The sequence below is a fragment of the Rhinolophus ferrumequinum genome, chromosome 16 (assembly GCF_004115265.2).
Source record: "Rhinolophus ferrumequinum isolate MPI-CBG mRhiFer1 chromosome 16, mRhiFer1_v1.p, whole genome shotgun sequence".
NCBI classification, from domain to species: Eukaryota; Metazoa; Chordata; class Mammalia; order Chiroptera; family Rhinolophidae; genus Rhinolophus; species Rhinolophus ferrumequinum.
This window is the reverse complement of record NC_046299.1, coordinates 39,223,077-39,241,361: the sequence shown is the minus strand read 5'-3', so window position 1 is coordinate 39,241,361 and position 18,285 is coordinate 39,223,077. Positions and strand designations below refer to the sequence as shown.

Below are 18,285 nucleotides of genomic sequence, written 5' to 3'. Positions count from 1 at the left end.
GTTTCATTCATTCTTCTGCTTAGAAAATTTCAGTGGTTCCCAATCGCATATTGAAGACTAAACTCAACCAATGAAGATCTTTTCATTATCTAGTCCCAACCATACACTTTCAATTGGGTTTCCCCACAAATGTGCCCAGCAATTCTCCAAAGACCCCCCCACCCCTTGGGTTTTCTAAAACACTTTCAGATGGTCTGTGAGGTCAAAATTAATTTCTTAGTAAAACTAAGATGTTATTTGCCTTTTTCACTCTCAGTATCTGATGAGTAGTATATAGTGGCATTTTCCAGTTTAATGATGTGATATTGTAACAGACTGAATGCATAAACAGATGTGAGAACTCAACTATCATCTATAAGACTAGAATGAGATCCGAACATGTATAAAATGACGCCACTCTACCTTTTTTTTTTCGTTTCAGAAAATATAGTTTGTTTGTTTGTTTGTTTATTGGGGAATATTGGGGAACAATGTGTCTCTCCAGGGCCCATCAGCTCCAAGTCACTGTCCTTCAATCTAGTTGTGGAGGGCGCAGGTCAGCTCCAAGTCTGGTCGCCATTTTCAATCGTAGTTGCGGGGGGTGCAGCCCACCATCCCTTGGAGGGAATTGAACTGGCAACCTTTGTTAAGAGCTCACGCTCTAACCATCTGAGCCATCCAGCAGCCCAAAATATAGTTATTTTGAATAAAAATGTTACTTATGTTAATATATAGGTTTATTATTTTTTCATTACCATTTTTAAATTCGTTTTAATTTTTCATATGGTAAGTATTAACAGACAAAACCCATACAAAAAAAAGCTCTTTGGGGCCCTCAATACTTTTAATATAAGGAGGTCCATAGACCAAAAAGCTTGCGAACTGTCTAGTGAAGTCTAGCCTACAAGGATGTCCCCTGTACATGGCTAAGTTTTCTGGCCTTCAAACTTTTCCTTCTCCTAATATAACCTTTCTTCTATCTACCAATGCCCAAATTTCGCCCGTCTTTCTAAACAGTGGCAGTCTTCTCAACAGCCACTTGAAAAACATGAGTTTTGGAGTCAGACCTGAATCAAGTCTGGCCTCTTCCTAAGATGCTTACTGTGTGAGCATCTTACTTAACCTCTTTGAGTCTCAAGTGCCTCATTTGGGAATACCACTGGTAACCTCGAAGAACTATATGGAAAGTTACATGAAAACACACAGATAAAGTACCTCGCTTAATACCTGGGATGCGTGATAGATGCTTAATGAATATTGATTTCCTCCCCCTCTTCCTCTTCTACCGGAACGTTTCTTTTAAAACCATGACTTTATGCATTTTATTCATGGATTCCTCCACAATACTTAACACAATGACTTTCTTGTAAAGTATGTGATTATTACTCGAGTTAAGCAACAAAATTTAAGAAATAATGTGATCAGCAGAGCACAGATATCTCAAATTTCTATTTTAGAAATGCAAATGATTAGATTTGGCAATAGAATAAGAATCAATTACTCCCTACGTAGATATGCAGATTGCATATAATAAAAAGAACATCATAGCAGGTGTTAATAGTGCAGGTCATTTAAAAACACTGCGGTGGCCTTTTAAATAACATATAATAATACCTGAAAATGAACCAAAAGACTATTAATCATTAGGTATTAAAAACACATGCACTGCCACAACTATTTTTGATTTACAGAATGTATGCTATTCTAGAAAAGTCTCCAAGTCCACACTAAATTCCTGTCAGAGATTTTTGTTTTGGTTTTTCTGGTTTAGAAGACCTCAAAACTCTAAATATTCCATCCTTATTGCTTATTTAGGATGGTGTTGACCTACTTTCAGGACACAGCTTTGGGTTGCTTTTCCTAGAGGAGTTAATAAGGGTTTGTGCCGAGCTGACACAGTCTCAAAGTAAGTCATCTTCCAACCACTGGCAATCCTTGGTGACAGAGCCGCCCATAGACAGAGCTGCAGTTTGTGGCAGAGTTGTTGTTTTTTTAATTTGCTCCATGCTCAATTTAACCAGGTGGACTAATTATAGCAGTTTATTAAGCACTTCCACATCCTTTCTAACAGGGATCATGGTTTTCTGATTCTCGTATACTCTCCTCCCAACTCTCCATTCCCAATGTTTTTAAGGTTTAACTTAATTATATCAGATTATGATGCTAATAAAAATCCTCACAAGTCAGGCGCATTTGTTGATGATGATACTGGGCCATGAAATTGAAGGAGAACTGATTTGTGGGAAAAAAAATGATAACTTCGTAAGACACAGTTTAAAATATATAGGAAAGAGGTCTTCTGGATTTTTAAAAGCTTCAAAGTAGTTGTATCTCCAAGAAAATACATGTAAGGGTAGCTATAAGCCTCAGGGGTCATCTTCTGAATGTGCTCATTAAAGTTTGGAATACTCTAAGGAGGGTGGGAAAGAAAGTTTCTCCTAAGATCGAAAGGTGATGTAGTATAAAACGGGTATAAAATATCCTCACTGACTCAAACGGCCTTCAAAAATAAACACAAATGTGAAACATTAAAAAGTTATAGATTTGGTAAATTCTGAAAAACCCCATGGGTTGCCTCAGAATTTATTCCTATTGTACCCCATTAAACTTGTGGCACACTACAATCCTGTACTTAAATAAAAACAACCTTCATTTGTTAAAAGGTAGATTGCTGGAACACAGAAAAAGTTAACGATTTTTTTTTTGTATTTGCCAGTTATTACAAATAGCATTCAGGGCTGCTGCATTTTGACACACAGGCTGTTGTGCACCAACTCCAAAGGGTGCCATTCACACAAATTTCAATGTGAGTGGGGCCCCCTGAAGCTCTACAAAGCTTCAATACAGAAAGTTGCACATAAAAGAAATGGACAACATAGCCTTTAAATGCAACTTAGGATAGTGTCACTATTTTGGATAAACAAATAGCCCTTTTGATGGAGAAGCAGAAGTGACAGTGTTTGACATCTGAGTGGGACCATAAACACTTATTTTAACTTTATTTCATCAATGTGTTGAGAATGAAAGAAAAACAATGACAAACTTGGGATTTAAAACTTAAAGTGAAGACAGCAACATTCTAGTGGGGGAGAAAAGGAAAATTTTTTTCAATACAGGGTGGATGCTAGGTCACCTGGGTATCCATATGGAGAAACAAATGAACCTTGACCTTCCCCACCTCAAACCACACACAGAAATCAATTCTAAACAGATCATAGGTTTAAATATGAAAGGCAATAACTCTTTTAAAAGAAAACATAAAATGTCTTCATGACCTTGGGGAGGCACAGATTTCTTAAACAAAGAGCATTGACCATGAGAGAAAAACTGGAAAATTTGAACTCGATTAAAATCTACAACATCTGTTCATCAAAAGACACATCAAAAGTGTGAAAACGAACGCCACCAAATAGGACATATCTGGCAAAAGACTCAAATCCAGGATGTGTAAAAAATACTCCTATAGATCAATTTTTAAAAGGCAGACTCAAATAGGCATTTTACAGAAGAGACTCTCCAAATGGCTAATATACACATCAGAAGGAGCTTGGCTTTATTAGTCATCAAGGAAGCGTAAATTAAAACTAAAATGCTATGCCACCACAAATCCAACAGAATCATTAACATAAAAAAGACAGAAGAGCACACATGTTGGCAAAGATGTGAAGCACCTGGGACTCTGACATGCTGCTGGTGGAAGAGGAAAAGTTTGACAGTCAACACTAAAAGTAAACCCAGGAACACTCAATGACCCAGCAAATCTACTGCCAGGTATATACCTAAGAGAAATATACAGAAATCATATAATGTAAAAGTAGCTATCAAATAATGAAACTACTATTAAGTCCATAAATGAAAAGCACTCGTTACGGTAAACACACTATGTGTATGCACATATCTTGTGTGTGTATGTGGGTACCTTTGTTTATTTCCAGTGACTTTATAAATCCAAAATTAAAATACACAGTTGATCCAATCTCCTCCTTCTCCTTTGAGACAAAGAAAGCTTAAAACAAACCGTTACACCTAAACATAGATCGAGCAATAATTATCATCAAAATGGTGAAAGTATGCCCCAGACAATAGTCCGTGTCAATGAAGCAATTTCCTACTCCAAAGTGATTAACACTCAAAAAAAATAAATAAATAATTAGGGTATCTAAATTCCAAAATAAAAATATAAGATATGGTAACGAAAGGTAGATTACAAGATATGGTCCCTATATTAGGACTGGAACTATAAAAGCACTGTATGGATTTATACAGCCTTACATGGCCAACCGCCTCTATTCTAGGTCAGATTTCTATAACCAACTAAACACAAAGAAAAGTACTGAGAGGTCTGAAACTGAATTTTAAATTGGCACAGATGGCATGTTTATAACACGCCACAATATGCTGAGTGTTCTCCATAAAACCAACCTAGACACTGTCCCTGCCTCTAGGGGACTTAAAATCTAAAAGTAGATGAGGCAGTCTAATTCAAAGAAAGTAAACAAATAAAGGGAAACAAAGAAGGGAATGTAAGAGAAGAGAGGCCTGCATTAATCTCTCAGCTCCCAGAAGGGTAACAGTCCAATCTGAACAGTGGAGAATGAAAGCTAACAAGTCAGCTGCCTTATTTACCATCAGACTTAGTATGACACTATCCAGTAAATATTCTCTAAAAAATTATGCCGAGCAGACTGAAAAGTGCTTTGTTGTTCTCTAGCTTCAACATTCAGAAGGTCTAAATCTCTGTAATAGATAGAATATATACCCCACTGGGTGTGCGGAAAGGACATTAAACAGCCCCACACATAGGGACTGATTTACAGTCCAAAATCTCAATTACTGAATCCAAACCATATGAAAGCATTATTTCAAAAATCCTGGCTCACCAGGCAATTAATTAATGTGACACAACCATCTTTCCCTCAACACTAAACCAAGACAGTGATTCTTAGTGGATTGCATTTTTTGATGTCTCTAAAGGAATATATGAGCTATATTTGGTTTGTCTGCAAATAAACATTTTATAGCCTTACAGTTCAGATGCTGATCTCCTTATCCAGTTGACTAGGGCTTTTTCAACATAGAGATGTCAAACAATTGTGTGAAACGTCTCCGATTACAGACCCTCCTTAAAAGCCCTTGAATTAAAGAACCTCTTTATTTTAAACTATGTAGATTCTTTCTGGAAGACTTCAAAATGCTGACAATATCCAATTAAGTTATAGGAACCAAATTCACTTCAACAGGATGGTCCTGGCGGCTCTGCTGTCTCTTTAGATCAGGTGTATGTGACAAAGGCTGTTTATTAAAATAATCAATAAATAAGTAATGAGGATGATGATGATGATGATGATGATGCAACCAAATTCTTCACAAAAGGAAGAAGAGGAAAGGAATAATGCTATTGACTTTGCCGCATCAAAGTAATATGTATTAAATCTGAACTATAAAAAGCACAATTTAGAATGAACGTTTGAGGTCAGGAACAGGGACATTATCTTCCCAATGCCTCAGATCTGCAACCACTTTCCTTCACTGCTCTCTACAGCAGCCATAATGACTTTCAATTTCCCATAATGCTATCCTCTATTTTTTTTAATTTTTTTTTTATTTAAGTGTTTTTCCAGGATCCATCAGCTCCAGGTCAAGTAGTTGTTTCAATCTAGTTGTGGAGGACGCAGCTCACAGTGGCCCATGTGGGGATCGAACCAGCAACCTTGTTGTTAAGAGCACCACGCTCTAACCAACTGAGCTAACCGGCCATCCTTCCCATAATGCTATCTTGCCTATAATTTAAAACATGGCTTCCGTTTGTAGAGAAGACTCTTGATCACCTCCCTTTATATCTATTATTCCATCATAGGCATTACATAAATAAAAATATACCTTAGACAAATCCAGGGTATTTCAATAAAAACTGAATGCGAGCCTATTAAGTATTATAGTAAAAATGCACTTATCCCAGTCACCCAAACTCTAAGCCCTGGAAACACCGTCTGATTCCTCCTTCCCGCCAGGTCCTATCCCACCCTCTCACGTTGAACAGTACCAAGTTGTGCAGATTCCCTCTCCTTCTGTGCAGATCACTCCCACTGATAGGATCCCAGGAGCACGCCCATCACTTAGAAACACTGAGCTCCGAACGGCAGAAAAGTCTGAGAAAGGCCAGAGGAGACACATTTCAGGATGAGAAGACAAAGGTTAGCACCAGGGAGACTATTAAAGTGCCTGGGGCAGACTGGGTAGTAGGGGGAGTCTGAAGAGACTGCGTAGACCACTGAGCCTTAGCGACCTGTCCTAAAGCCAAGGATTGGGTGTATCAGGCCAACTGCAAAAGGCTAGGTGGCACTAACACACTCTCATTTCTCTCCCAAACGTCCTCTGTCACTACCACAGCTCACACCCTCCCTAAATATTACTTGAACAAGCGCAGTGACATCTTCACGGACCCACTGTCTTTCTATTTCTCTACCAACACACTGTGGTCAGAATCATCTTCTTAAAGTACCATGTCAAACCCTTCCGATGTTTTTCATTCGCCTTAATATAAGGATTTAAGGATTTATAAATCCTTAAAAGGGCTGACCAGACCTTCCAGGATCTGAGTCCTTCTCTCTAGCCTCACGTCTGCACCACTTTCCCCCAGCGATCTCTGCACCAGTCGTGACTCTCAATTCCCCCCACATGCTATCTTGCCTCTAATTTCAAACATCGTTTCCTTTTGGATATGGAAGACTCCAAATCACCCCCTCAGTTCCCTCCCCACACACACGTTACCTACTTCACTTTTACCTTCATGTCTCGTCTTACACATCATTTCCTTAAGGTTTTTCATGACCCCTTCAAAGGGTCCCTGCTGTACGCTTTGTCATAACATTCATCAAATTATATCCACAAATGGTAAATAAGCTTTTGTTTAATGAGGGCAAGAGTGCATATATACACTATGATTAAGAACGCCCCTTCCTTACTCAAAAACCTTCAATGGCTTCCCCAAACTTCTGCATGAAGCACACATTTCTTCCTGTGAGTCTTCAAGGGCCTCCAGAGTATGACCTTTTACGGTCTACTATTCCCCGAATGCTTCCCCAAAGCAGGACTACCTGTTCCTTCCCATAGAAGCCACACGCTTTCCAGTGCCTTCCTTTCTGTAGCTTCCTCTATGAACCTGGCTTCCCTGTCGTTAAACATGTTACCCTTTCTTCTACACTTATATACAATTCCATCTTCTCCATAGAATTTTTCCTTATTTTCCCCCAATAAATTTGGCCTCTCCCACATTTGACTCCCTTCCTGCTCAAATATGTTGTATTTTCCTTATGGTAGTTTCCTAAATCTACACAGTTGTTATGGTACTTTTCTTACCCTTATTGGTTTTAAATTTTTTAGGTAATGCTGGTTATACCTTACTTTCCTATATATCTCCTTATTTCGTTGTATATATGCCTTATATATAGAACATGCTCCATAAATGCATTAACTTTTAAAGCAGTTGTGTAAGGCAGTGGTGTAAATATGTGGATAAAACTATCTTTAAAGTACAAAAGATACCTGTGAAACAGATGGGAGATAAATTAAATTAGAAAAACATATTATATTACCAGTACAAAAAAAGAAATATATCTTATTTGCATCACAAATAATTGCTCTTTAATCAAAGAGTAATATATCTTCAGCGACTCATTAACCTTATACATTAAGGTGCCAACATTTATTTCAATTCTGACATCTCAAAGTAAATAGAATTTTAACTCAAGTTGCATATAGCAGCAGAACACAGTGCCACTGCTCAATGTTTATTTTTGTGACCATTTCTGCTGTTTGATGAACAAAAACAAATAGCAAATAACATTATTTAGTGTGCCTAAAATTATAAATCAGATAAGACCATACAAATTATCCAGTTCAACCCATTAAATTTCTAGATAAAGAATACAAAGATAATGACTTTCTTTGCCAAGGTCACAATGCTAAAGCTAGGACAAAAGCTCAGGACCATCTGACTTCCACTCTAGCACTCTCCCCACCCCAAAACAATACTCACCTCAAGGCTGTAATAACTAGAGCACATTATTCTCCATCAACATTGGAGCCAGCAATGCTCCAGTATGAATTAAAGCCATTTGTTCATTTTCAGCCATGCTCAAGAGAAACAAAAGTGTGAAGAGTGAAGGAATGAAAAGGAATCCTTTTTTATCTTTTCCCAGGAGTCTTATATCTTATAAAAGGTTAAAAATGAACACTACTTAATAAGTTTTTGAGGAGAATGTTTGTTTCAAAGACTTCTGAGAGACAAGAATAACATGATAGGAAATTACACATAGTTTTTCAAAATATATAACAGAATTTTGACACAATGGAACATGCAACACACAGCATTTTGAATGCTGCATTATCAAAAGTTACTATTTACTTCATAGTAACCAAGAAAAATGGTGCTTCAGGGAAAAAGAAAAAGAAAACAAATGAAAGAAAAAAAGCTAGCAGGCTATTTCTTAAAATCAACTTGAAACACAAACATGACTACCAATGTTTATCAAATATTTGTTACTAAGTGTCACTTCTTACAGCTCTGTCCCTAGTAAATGGCACATATTAGGCACTTAGTAAGTATATACATAATAAATTAATCACCCAGTGCTATTCTTGAATACTGTGGCTGTATATCAGTGATTATAAAATGCTACTTTGTAGTAGAAAACAATGAGCACTGACAGTTTGTATCAAATAAAAATGGTTCCAAGGCTAGAACATTTTACATTGTGCATGTATCTGTGTATGTGTGTGTGTTTGTGTGTGTATATATGTTCATTTACTCTCTCTCTATATGAGTATATACACCTATGCATATATATACACACACATATGTATATGTATAAATATACGGGACGTGTTTTTGACAATACTAATTTACCTAAGGATCTTATGCTATGGAACAGTGATTTTCAAACGTTCCTTACAACAATTCATAATAAGAAAAACATACACCACAACCTAGTACACCTACCACATACACGTACGCACAGGGACATACATACATAACTAAAACAAAAGTTTCATGAAACAGCAACACCCTTAGTACACCCAAAGCTCTAAGATTTTCTATTCCATTGTTAAAAGTGCTGTCTGTGAGCCACTACACTGATTACGTTACCCTGTTCTGGAAGCTCATAAAAGTGCAAGAAGAAGACACAGGGCAGGTGCAAACCTTAGTTTGGCATTCCTTCCTTAGGAATAACCTGGGCTCTATAAACACAAACCAGAAACTGGCAAAGCAAAGTTTAGAAATTATTTAATATTGTTCATTCAAAAGCTATGTTGAGCACCTGAAGGGTGTTGTTATTGAGTGAAAAACAGAGACCACATCCTGGGCCATAAAACAAGTCTCAAAAATTTAACACGAGTCAAATTATAACACATCTTCTCTGGTCGCAATGGAATAAAATGAAAAATCAATTAACAGAAAACTATCTGTAAAATCCCACATATTTGGAAAATAAATAATATACTTCTAACTAACTCAAGGGCCGAAGAAGAAATCAAAAGGGAAATAGTAAATATTTTTTAACCCAATGAAAATGAAAACACAACACATCAAAACTTTGGGACAGCAAGAACACAGGCCAGAGTTTTACCGGTGTAGAGGAAGACTCAGCCCAGGCCACCAGGTCCGCGTGTTCCCTCCAGAGCAATCGGAACTGCTCACACGAGGAGGGTGGCCACTTGGAGTGAGAACCATCAGATGGTTTTTACTGCTACAGAAGTTTAAGGTGAAAGAACCAAACCCCATGTAATCCCTGTTGGAAAGGCTTTCCTAAATCTGACAGGAGACCAGGAACCTCATGAGCAATTGGTGTCACTAAAGGAGAAGAGCCACAGAAACAGGATCATATGAATAGAGAACAGTGAGGGAAACATCTGGAAAGAGGCAAGCCGTGGTGGTGCTCTGATGGGCAGTAGTCACCAGACTGTAGGCTTCAGGATGGGAGCTGCCTCCCCATAAGGACAACTCCTGAAACACAGTGGCCTCACTACTGTCTAGTGTGTGTAACTGAACCTGTATCGATTCATCCCAGAACCAAATTAAACGCAGAAAAACCTCAGCTTCTCTGAGGCCATCTAGACCAAGACAGGCCAGAAATAGAACTGTTTTGCCATCAGATGTTCTAAGGTGGCCCGAGGACCCCTCCCATCCCCAAACCCTGCAAATATAGTTATATATCCCAGTGCCTTTTAGTCCAGCATCACAGGGTAAAGAGAAGGGAGGACAGTCTCTCAATACCTGTTTTTAATTAAAGGTAGTATCAGTTCATCCACTGTTAAAAAAGGGGTGGGGGGCGGGTAAGACGAGCGAGTACACTGTAGACAACCATAACTCAGTTTGATGGAAAGTACTAGGCTTATCAATTTGACTAGTAACACTCCTTAAATACATGTTTTCTGTGGGTTTCAGGGAACTAAAGCGAGTAAGGGTGCTACCCTGCTTTACTGGAGGCAACCCCACATCCTGCTGGGTTTGGTTTTTCTAATATGTGCCTGGCTTCCTAAAATAGGCATGAACAGCCTTATTTAGATTTATGCTCTTTACTTCCACAGAGATGGAACTGCAGAACTTTTTAACTATTAATAGGGTATCTCATCTTTGTACACCTTTGTTGTGACAAAGAAAGGAACATACATGGTACCAGGGGCAAACGGAAGACTGAGCTTAATTACAAAGATTTACAAGGAAATAATAATTCACATGGTGCCTTTTTAGAAAAAGAACACTTTCTTCCTTTCATCTCAAGGTAGATCATTTATCTACCAAGAAGCTGAATACTGTGTTACTCCTTTTTAAATTTTTATTTAATCCTTCTTGACCCAAAGAACAGAGTCTTACAATTAATCTAGTAATCTGAAAATCCTTTGAACGTATATGTGCAATCTGAACAGCTGACTACTATTGAAAGCCACCGAAAGAACTAAACAGCCATATGAATTCATAAACAGTTTTCTCAAACGAAAACCCCACAATGAAATGGTACTTTTGACTGAACATTTACGAATTACAACCAATTTTTTTCTAAATCCTTTTGGAGGAGAAAACTCTTACGTGATGGAACAAAGTATATTATTTATTCACCATGCTGAAAGACCCAGTGTCTAGTACCTCAGACAGAGGTTTACAATACATAATCAGTGCACTGAGCGATGCATCAGTGAACATGATTCAATATGCCAAGGTCTTAATGACAATCCTACTTTACATCTGTATAGAACATTCTACTTTGCAAAGCACTTATATTCATAAACTCATTTGACTATATGTCTTTCAATTTACGTACAGTAGATATATGTGTCTATCTGGATAAGAGAAGCCATGTACTGAAACGGTTAAGAGCTTGGAATCTGGAGCCAGATGTCTGGTTTGGAGTCCTAGCACTGCCACTTACTAGATATGTAATTCTGAGTACGTCAACTCAGCATCACTGTGATTCAGTTTCATCATCTGTAAAATGGGGATAATAATCATTTCTATCTCTTGGACTAAATCAATTAATATAAGTTAAGCACTTAAAACAGTGGCTAGCACCGAGGAACCGTTGTATATCACACACTCTCGCTGTACTTATCAGCAAAACCATTGCAGGGAAAGGGAAACAAGCTAGGACGTCACAGAGTCAAGAATACAAACCAGATCTTCTTCTCCCATTTGATGCTCCGTCTAGAGGGCTGGGTTGTTGTTGTTTTAAGTATCCTAAGATTTTCTAGACTGACACGCCGTTCAATGTGGAATTACAGAAGTCAAAAACTTCAGCAACTCAAAACACTGAAAAAGTTGTATGGTAATCTAAGCTAAGTTAATTATTTAAAAAACCAAATATTCCATTTTGGAGACAGGACTGTACAATAAAGAATAGTTATCTGTGTTGCTATATTTGCAAACCAAAATTCTTTTGTTTCCCTTTTCAAAAGATAGAGCAAAAAGGCAACAAGCTTATCGTCCCACTAGTGTGATCATCATTACTTCAATTTCTGTATCAAATACAAAATATCAAGAAGGAAATACAGTTCACCCTTGAACAACACGGGGTTTGGGGCGCCGAACCCCCATGCAATAGAAAATCAAGTCCACGTATAACGTTTGACTCCCCCCAAAACTTAAGTTGTCCCTCAGTATCCATGGGCGGGGGGAGATGCCAGGGCATCCCTCACCCCCGTGGATACCCAAATCCAGGACACTCAAGTCTCCTATGTCAAATGGCGTAGATCAATGCATACAGCTGCCCCCCTACACACATCCATAGACTCCCAACTGTGGATTGAAAACAGCACAGGTGTTTATTGGGAAAAAATCCGTATATAAGTGGACCTGTACAGTTCAAACCTGAGTCGTTCAAGGGTCAACAATATACTAAGATGATGACAATGTCTGTATTGTGATTTCTGTTTTTCCTTCTGGTTTTCAAAACATTCAGTATTGTGATATAACATTCATCACTTTAAAAATGGTTTCCAAAGACTTTATCGAGGATCGAAAATAGCATTGATGGAAGAAACACTTAGAAATTGATTCTAGAAAATAATACTAGATGCCCAGCTAAAAAACTGTCCTCTTTTTTCAGACATGTTTTAGGTATCTTTCCTCAGACTTTGTTTAAACTTTTTCCCTTTAGCGATTTAGGTGACTGTGATAACATCTTACACTGTATCTAAAAATAGGGCATGGGTGTGTAAATTTATGAGCTGACATGCAAAATTGGCACTGGGTGTCTAAATTACAGCATTAAATCATTTAGCATACCCTAGTATAAAAGTATTCTTTAAGCATGGATACATACGTGCTTTGTGTATTCTATACATATAATTTTAATTTGGTCATATTTAATATTTTTATATGAAGTGAAGAAATACAAGGTCATGAACTTTTTAACATTCTCCAATATGTCAAATCACTTAAGAGATTAACTTGGACAAAGTACTCCTCCACTCCAGGCCTCAGGTTCCTTCTTTGAATAATGCAGGTAGACCAGAACACTGGTTCTCAATCTTTCCACCCCAGCCCAACTGAGGGATTCAACATCTCTCCATTTATAGCAATGGGGACAATCTGAAAATGTCCCACAGGCGATTCTGATATACCACCCTAGAAGCTATGCCCTTGTCCCTGCCCTCCACTCCACTACTGCACAGTTCTCTGAGGTTCTGCACAGCTCTCAAGTCTGTCACTTTAGATACAGGAAAATCACAACCCAATAACGTGGAAGGAATCTGACAGTGTTATTTTAATATGCTTAAAAAGAAGAGCCAAAAGTTAACATGCATCTCCTTTTGTTGGAACAAGCAAGATTCAAGTAAGAATCTGTATACTAATGATATAAGGAAGGCTTCCTAACTATTCAGATGGCAAACCTTACCTGGAATTTGCTTCTAATCGAGGAGGTGGGCAAAGGAGGAAAGGGGGGGGGAGTGTCAAACAAAATAATACCCCTAAAGTTTGAGGAAATGATTTCAACAGGTGATTAATGGAAAGGCGATTTACGCAAGTCACCTTTTCTGACAGCAGAAAAGGAAAGCCCAAGATTGACATATAGAGATGCGATATAATATGATCCCCAATTTCTTCTCCCAAAAATCAATTTTTGCAGGTCTGACATCAATTTTAGCTAAGTGATTTTTTTTTAACCAGACAACTCTATTATAAACTAGTAATAACCAGTAAGTACTAAAAATACGGTTTGAACACAAGCTATGCTATAAATATAAGCCAAATACATTGGCTCACTATGGTGATCAACAATTGCTCAGTACAGTATTTACAAATAGTGTCCATTTTCCTTGAATGTCTACCTATTGGGGACAAATTCTACACTATTTAAAAGTACTGTATGTGCAAAGTCTCATACAATAGTTTTTAAATAGTGTAGAATAGCGTGAAAAATTCTCCCAACTAGGAAAGAAAGAAATGGAATTTTACAACTTTCTTGGAAAATGTGTGTAAGCGTCAGCCAATATTACATTATCATTAATAAGTATACAAAGTATAACAAATATTCTGACTGGGGCTTCAAAATTAGGATTATCTATATGAAAAAAATATGTAATTGCATTATTCCCAAACCAGAAAACATATTAATCAATAAATACTGATTATTAGCTATAGAGAAGACCCTTAAATGGCACAAAAAATAATAGTGACCCACAGATTTGAACCAAAAAAAAAAGAAAAATTGGCTAGATCTGAAAATTGCTGTCCTCTGTACCAGAAGATGCCACCTGTAGTGGTTGAGGATACAATGTATCGATCTCTATCACTGCTGTGTTGATTCGTGCTTGAAAAGGCATTGATTTCTTCTGAAATCATTACAAACATGCTGTCCATTGTTGGCTTAACTTGCCGAAAGCACTCAATTTAAAAAAACAAATTCTCAATGTTCTCCACATGAACTATACCTATGAAACCTAAAACTTGTGTTAGTGAACAGACCAATAACCCAACAAGAAATAAAAGTGAACAGAAAGAAAATGTCCCGACCCCAATTTTGTAAGATATTCACATTTGAAACTGTAGCAAAAAATATTATGCAAGAGAAGACAATTCCTTACACAGTTGGAATGGATAAATATTTGTCGAATGAATATATACATTTCTTCCTCGTTCTATACCCATGTGTCAAAGCATCAAGCAATATAATTTGTGGCAGTTTCTGTTGTGTCTCGAACTTTATATATAAGTTTATCATAAGGGGAAAAAAACCTGTTTGGCTTGACTCACCATGAATCACAGCCAGGAGGTCATCTTGTTGTGTATCAGCAACTATGTTTTCACTACGGCTATGTGACCTGAAGTGGCAGCAGGAGAAGCACCAAAATAGAAGGGGCAGGAGGCTTTTCCTGGCTTCTCGGCCCCAAATGGGCTTTTCCAGCCCATTCGAGCATCTGAGCAAGAGCCAACCGCAGAGGAGAGAAAGAACAAACCCAACAGCTCCGAGGAGAAAGGCTGCAGGCCCACCACACCTTCCTTGCCCTCCCCGGGAGCCGGGGGAAGCAAGAACATAAAAGAGGAAGGGGTTAAGAAACAGTGTGGAGAAAAAACACAGCATGACAAGGGCCCAAACTAGCCCCGTGTAGGGCAAAAATCCAGCGGTGACCGTGAAGCACAGATTTCGGGAAGGTCTGGAAACCGAGGACGATCTAGCTCCCCACTGAGGCTCCGGGCGCAGGTCCGGCGCGAGCGCGCAGCGGGCCCCCTGCCTCCAAGCTCCTCCGGGCACCCGGGACCTGCCCCTGCTCCCACCTCACCTGCCCGGTGCCTGCTGGCCCGGCCGGCTTCTCCAGCTGCGGGTCCCCGCCCCGGCCCACCCGCCCATCCCATGCCCTCCCGGTGCGTCTCTCGGGACCACCGCCCGGGTCAGTGCAGGCAGGGGCCGAAGCCCGCCCCGCAGCCCCAGGCCTGTCCCCAACACTCACTTTCTGAATCCGCTTCAGCGCCATGGGTCAGGGAGGACGGCGGGGACACCGGCCGGCGGGGGGCGGCTGCGGGGCTCAGGAGCGTGGGGACGTCCCGGACTCGGCTCGCTGGCTGCTGGGCTGGCTCAGTCGAGTGGGTCCCCGGCTCGCCGCTCGCTGGCTCCCTGCGGGCGCCGGTGGCTGCTCCGTGTGTGCGCCCGAGCGCGAGTGTGCGGGCGGGGACGCCGGCGAGACTCTTTTGTTTCCGCTTTTGCTTCTGGGAAGGAGCCTGAGCCCTCCCCGTCCGCGCCCCGCCCCGCCCCGCCTGGCACACTGGGAAGTGTAGTTCCAGCCTTCTCCTCGGCCACCAGCTCCAGGAGGGGTCCCGGGACTCGCTACTGACCTCAGCCCCGCAGCCCGGGCTTAGAACGGCCAGGGGCTGGAGTTGGTGAGTGCAGTTTGATGCTGATTAGGTTATTGGACCTGGCTGGATTTCCCACTCTGTAAAATGCGGATAACAACTAACTCGTAAAGCGCTTACAGGAATTTCTCACATGTGCTCTACGGCTGATCCTGTCATTTTCACCTTTACAGATTTCACTGTCTCTTCTCAAATACATTAATTTCTTACCCTCCACACATACAGACTCATACCTACTGTGACTCCTTACCTCCTTAGTTCCTATTTCAAAAGGCACCTCCTCTATCCAATGCTAATCCCTCATGTCTGCTCCTCCTACGAACTCTGAATTCTGAATTTCATCCTCACCATTGGCTCCTTCCCTTCCGTTGACAATATCTGCTCAATATAATCTATCACACTCTTCAGTCCCTACATGCGTATGCACTTGTGTGCTCATTAAAGCTTGGCTTCTCTCGCCGCACAAGCAGAATCGGTTTTCACCAATGTCACGCTTGAGCTTCTAATTACCAAACCCAATTCACCCTGATTCTCCATGATGTTTTTGAACCTTTTGATAGTAGGCTACGCTTATGCTTTTGATAATGTTCACTCCCTCTGCCCTACATAGCATCATGGCCGTTGGATCTTCCACTTCTCTGATTTTCCCTTTTCTGTCACTAGCTCCTCTTCTCGAGTTGGAGTGCCAAGCCTTGGTTTCTCACCATCAATATCTTCCAAGAAGATAGACCTCCCACCCTCCCAAAACCTGGGAGGGGGACCAGAATTGCTGAAGGAGCATGGGATTTGTAGACTCACCCCATCCTGGGATGGAATCCCAGCTGTGACCTCCACCCACTGTGTGACCATGGATAAGCCATTTAAGCTTTCTAAGTTTCAGTTTCATCATCTGTCAATAGAGATAATAATCTCTACATGTATTATTGTAAGAATTAACCGGTTTTAATATATATAATGTGCCAAATGCAATACCTAACATGTCGAAAGTGTTCTATAAAAATTATTTCCTTATTTATATTTATCTCTGTGATAATGACTTTAAAATCTCTCTTTCCAGCCTAAACTCTCACCTCAGTTTCAGGCCTTGTATTTCCAAAAGCCTGTTGGGCATGTCCACCTTCCTTCCCTGTGGCCAGGAATTAGAGTCTGTACTACAAGGTGTGGGTGGAGGAAAGCTTTCCAGAAAGCCCAAAGCGATAGCTACCGTAGCCTTCTACAGGCTTACAAAGAGCAGGGAATAAAAATCCACTCGTATAACTTAAAAGAAAATGTCCAGGGGAATAGGATAGTGGCAGAATGATAGAAATAATTAATGGGACCTGAACTTAATTTGAGAAATCCCCCACATAATAAGAAGAAGAAGAAGAAGAAGAAGAGGAGGAGGAGGAGGAGGAGGAGGAGGAGGAGGAGGAGGAGGAGGAGAGGAGGAGGAGGAGGAGGAGGAGGAGGAGGAGGAGGAGGAGAAGAAGAAGAAGAAGAAGAAGAAGAAGAAGAAGAAGAAGAAGAAGAAGAAGAAGAAGAAGAAGAAGAAGAAGAAGAAGAAGAAAAGGAGAAGAAGAAGGAGACAGATCTGGGTCTCCAGATCTGTCTGGCTACTCTCTTACTTTCCTTTTCATAGGGTCTCGCGGACTGCTGCATTTTGGCCCAACCTCCTTTTTCAAGCTTCCCCTTAGCTTCTCTTGAGCAAACAGGTTTCTGAAACACCCCAGCAAGTTCTTATCATCCTGCAGAGAGAGATACTTGGGCTAGCTCTATGCACCATTTTTGTATTCCGGAAAGTGGGATCCTACCCCCACATTGCTCTTCCTTTTTCTAGGGAAAGCATGAGAGTATCCTTGTAAATAGGGGAGAAACAGTCTGGGCTTGGCACCAACTGCTTTGGGGAGTTCCTTTCCCAAGCTGAGGATATCATGTCAAAAGTGAGGCCACATTCAACCACTACCACTATGGCGAAGTCCTAGTTGCAGGTAGCTCATTCCCAAGAAGCCCAGGAAAAAACCTCCAGGGTTATTTAGTGGACAGTCCTGATCATCACGCAATAAATAACAAACATATACACTGAAGCAGAGGCTATGATCAGGGCAGTTTCATTCAAAAGGCATTGAGAGCTCAAGATACTGTCATTAATTTCTCCCTATTCCAGGATATCCTACACACTACTAAAAGACACACTTATCATATCACTCCATTGCTGAACAACCTCTATTGGTTTGTATCATGGAAGCCCAATGCCTGAGCTTACTGCAAAACACCCATCACAGTTTATCCCTAAATTCCTCCTTTCCATTTTTAGCTCACACGCTATAGTTAATGTCATGTGCCTTTGCATAATGCAGTCTCTTCACATAGAATGACCTCCCACCATTCACCTGACAAACTCCTACACATCCTTCTAGACCCAACTCAAATGATGTATGCTCTATGAGATCCTCCTCTACCTAGTCACTGAGGTAGATTTA

The 18,285-nt window shown here is 40.0% G+C and overlaps 1 protein-coding gene and 1 non-coding gene across 3 annotated transcripts in view; both read right to left on the bottom strand.

Annotated features, from left to right (window-relative positions):
- Window positions 1–15,671, bottom strand: part of UBE2D1 (ubiquitin conjugating enzyme E2 D1) — a 30,100-nt gene extending 14,429 nt beyond the window's left edge. For both annotated transcript variants that reach the window (XM_033131357.1, XM_033131358.1), the window contains exon 1: window positions 15,427–15,671. In XM_033131357.1, the coding sequence (XP_032987248.1) occupies window positions 15,427–15,450 (24 nt within the window). In that variant the 5' untranslated portion in view covers window positions 15,451–15,671. The remainder of the gene's footprint in view (window positions 1–15,426) is intronic.
- TRNAK-CUU (transfer RNA lysine (anticodon CUU)) lies at window positions 5,662–5,735 on the bottom strand. Its single transcript has one exon. It is a non-coding gene; the product is annotated as a tRNA-Lys (tRNA).
- Window positions 15,672–18,285: the final 2,614 nt, after the last annotated feature.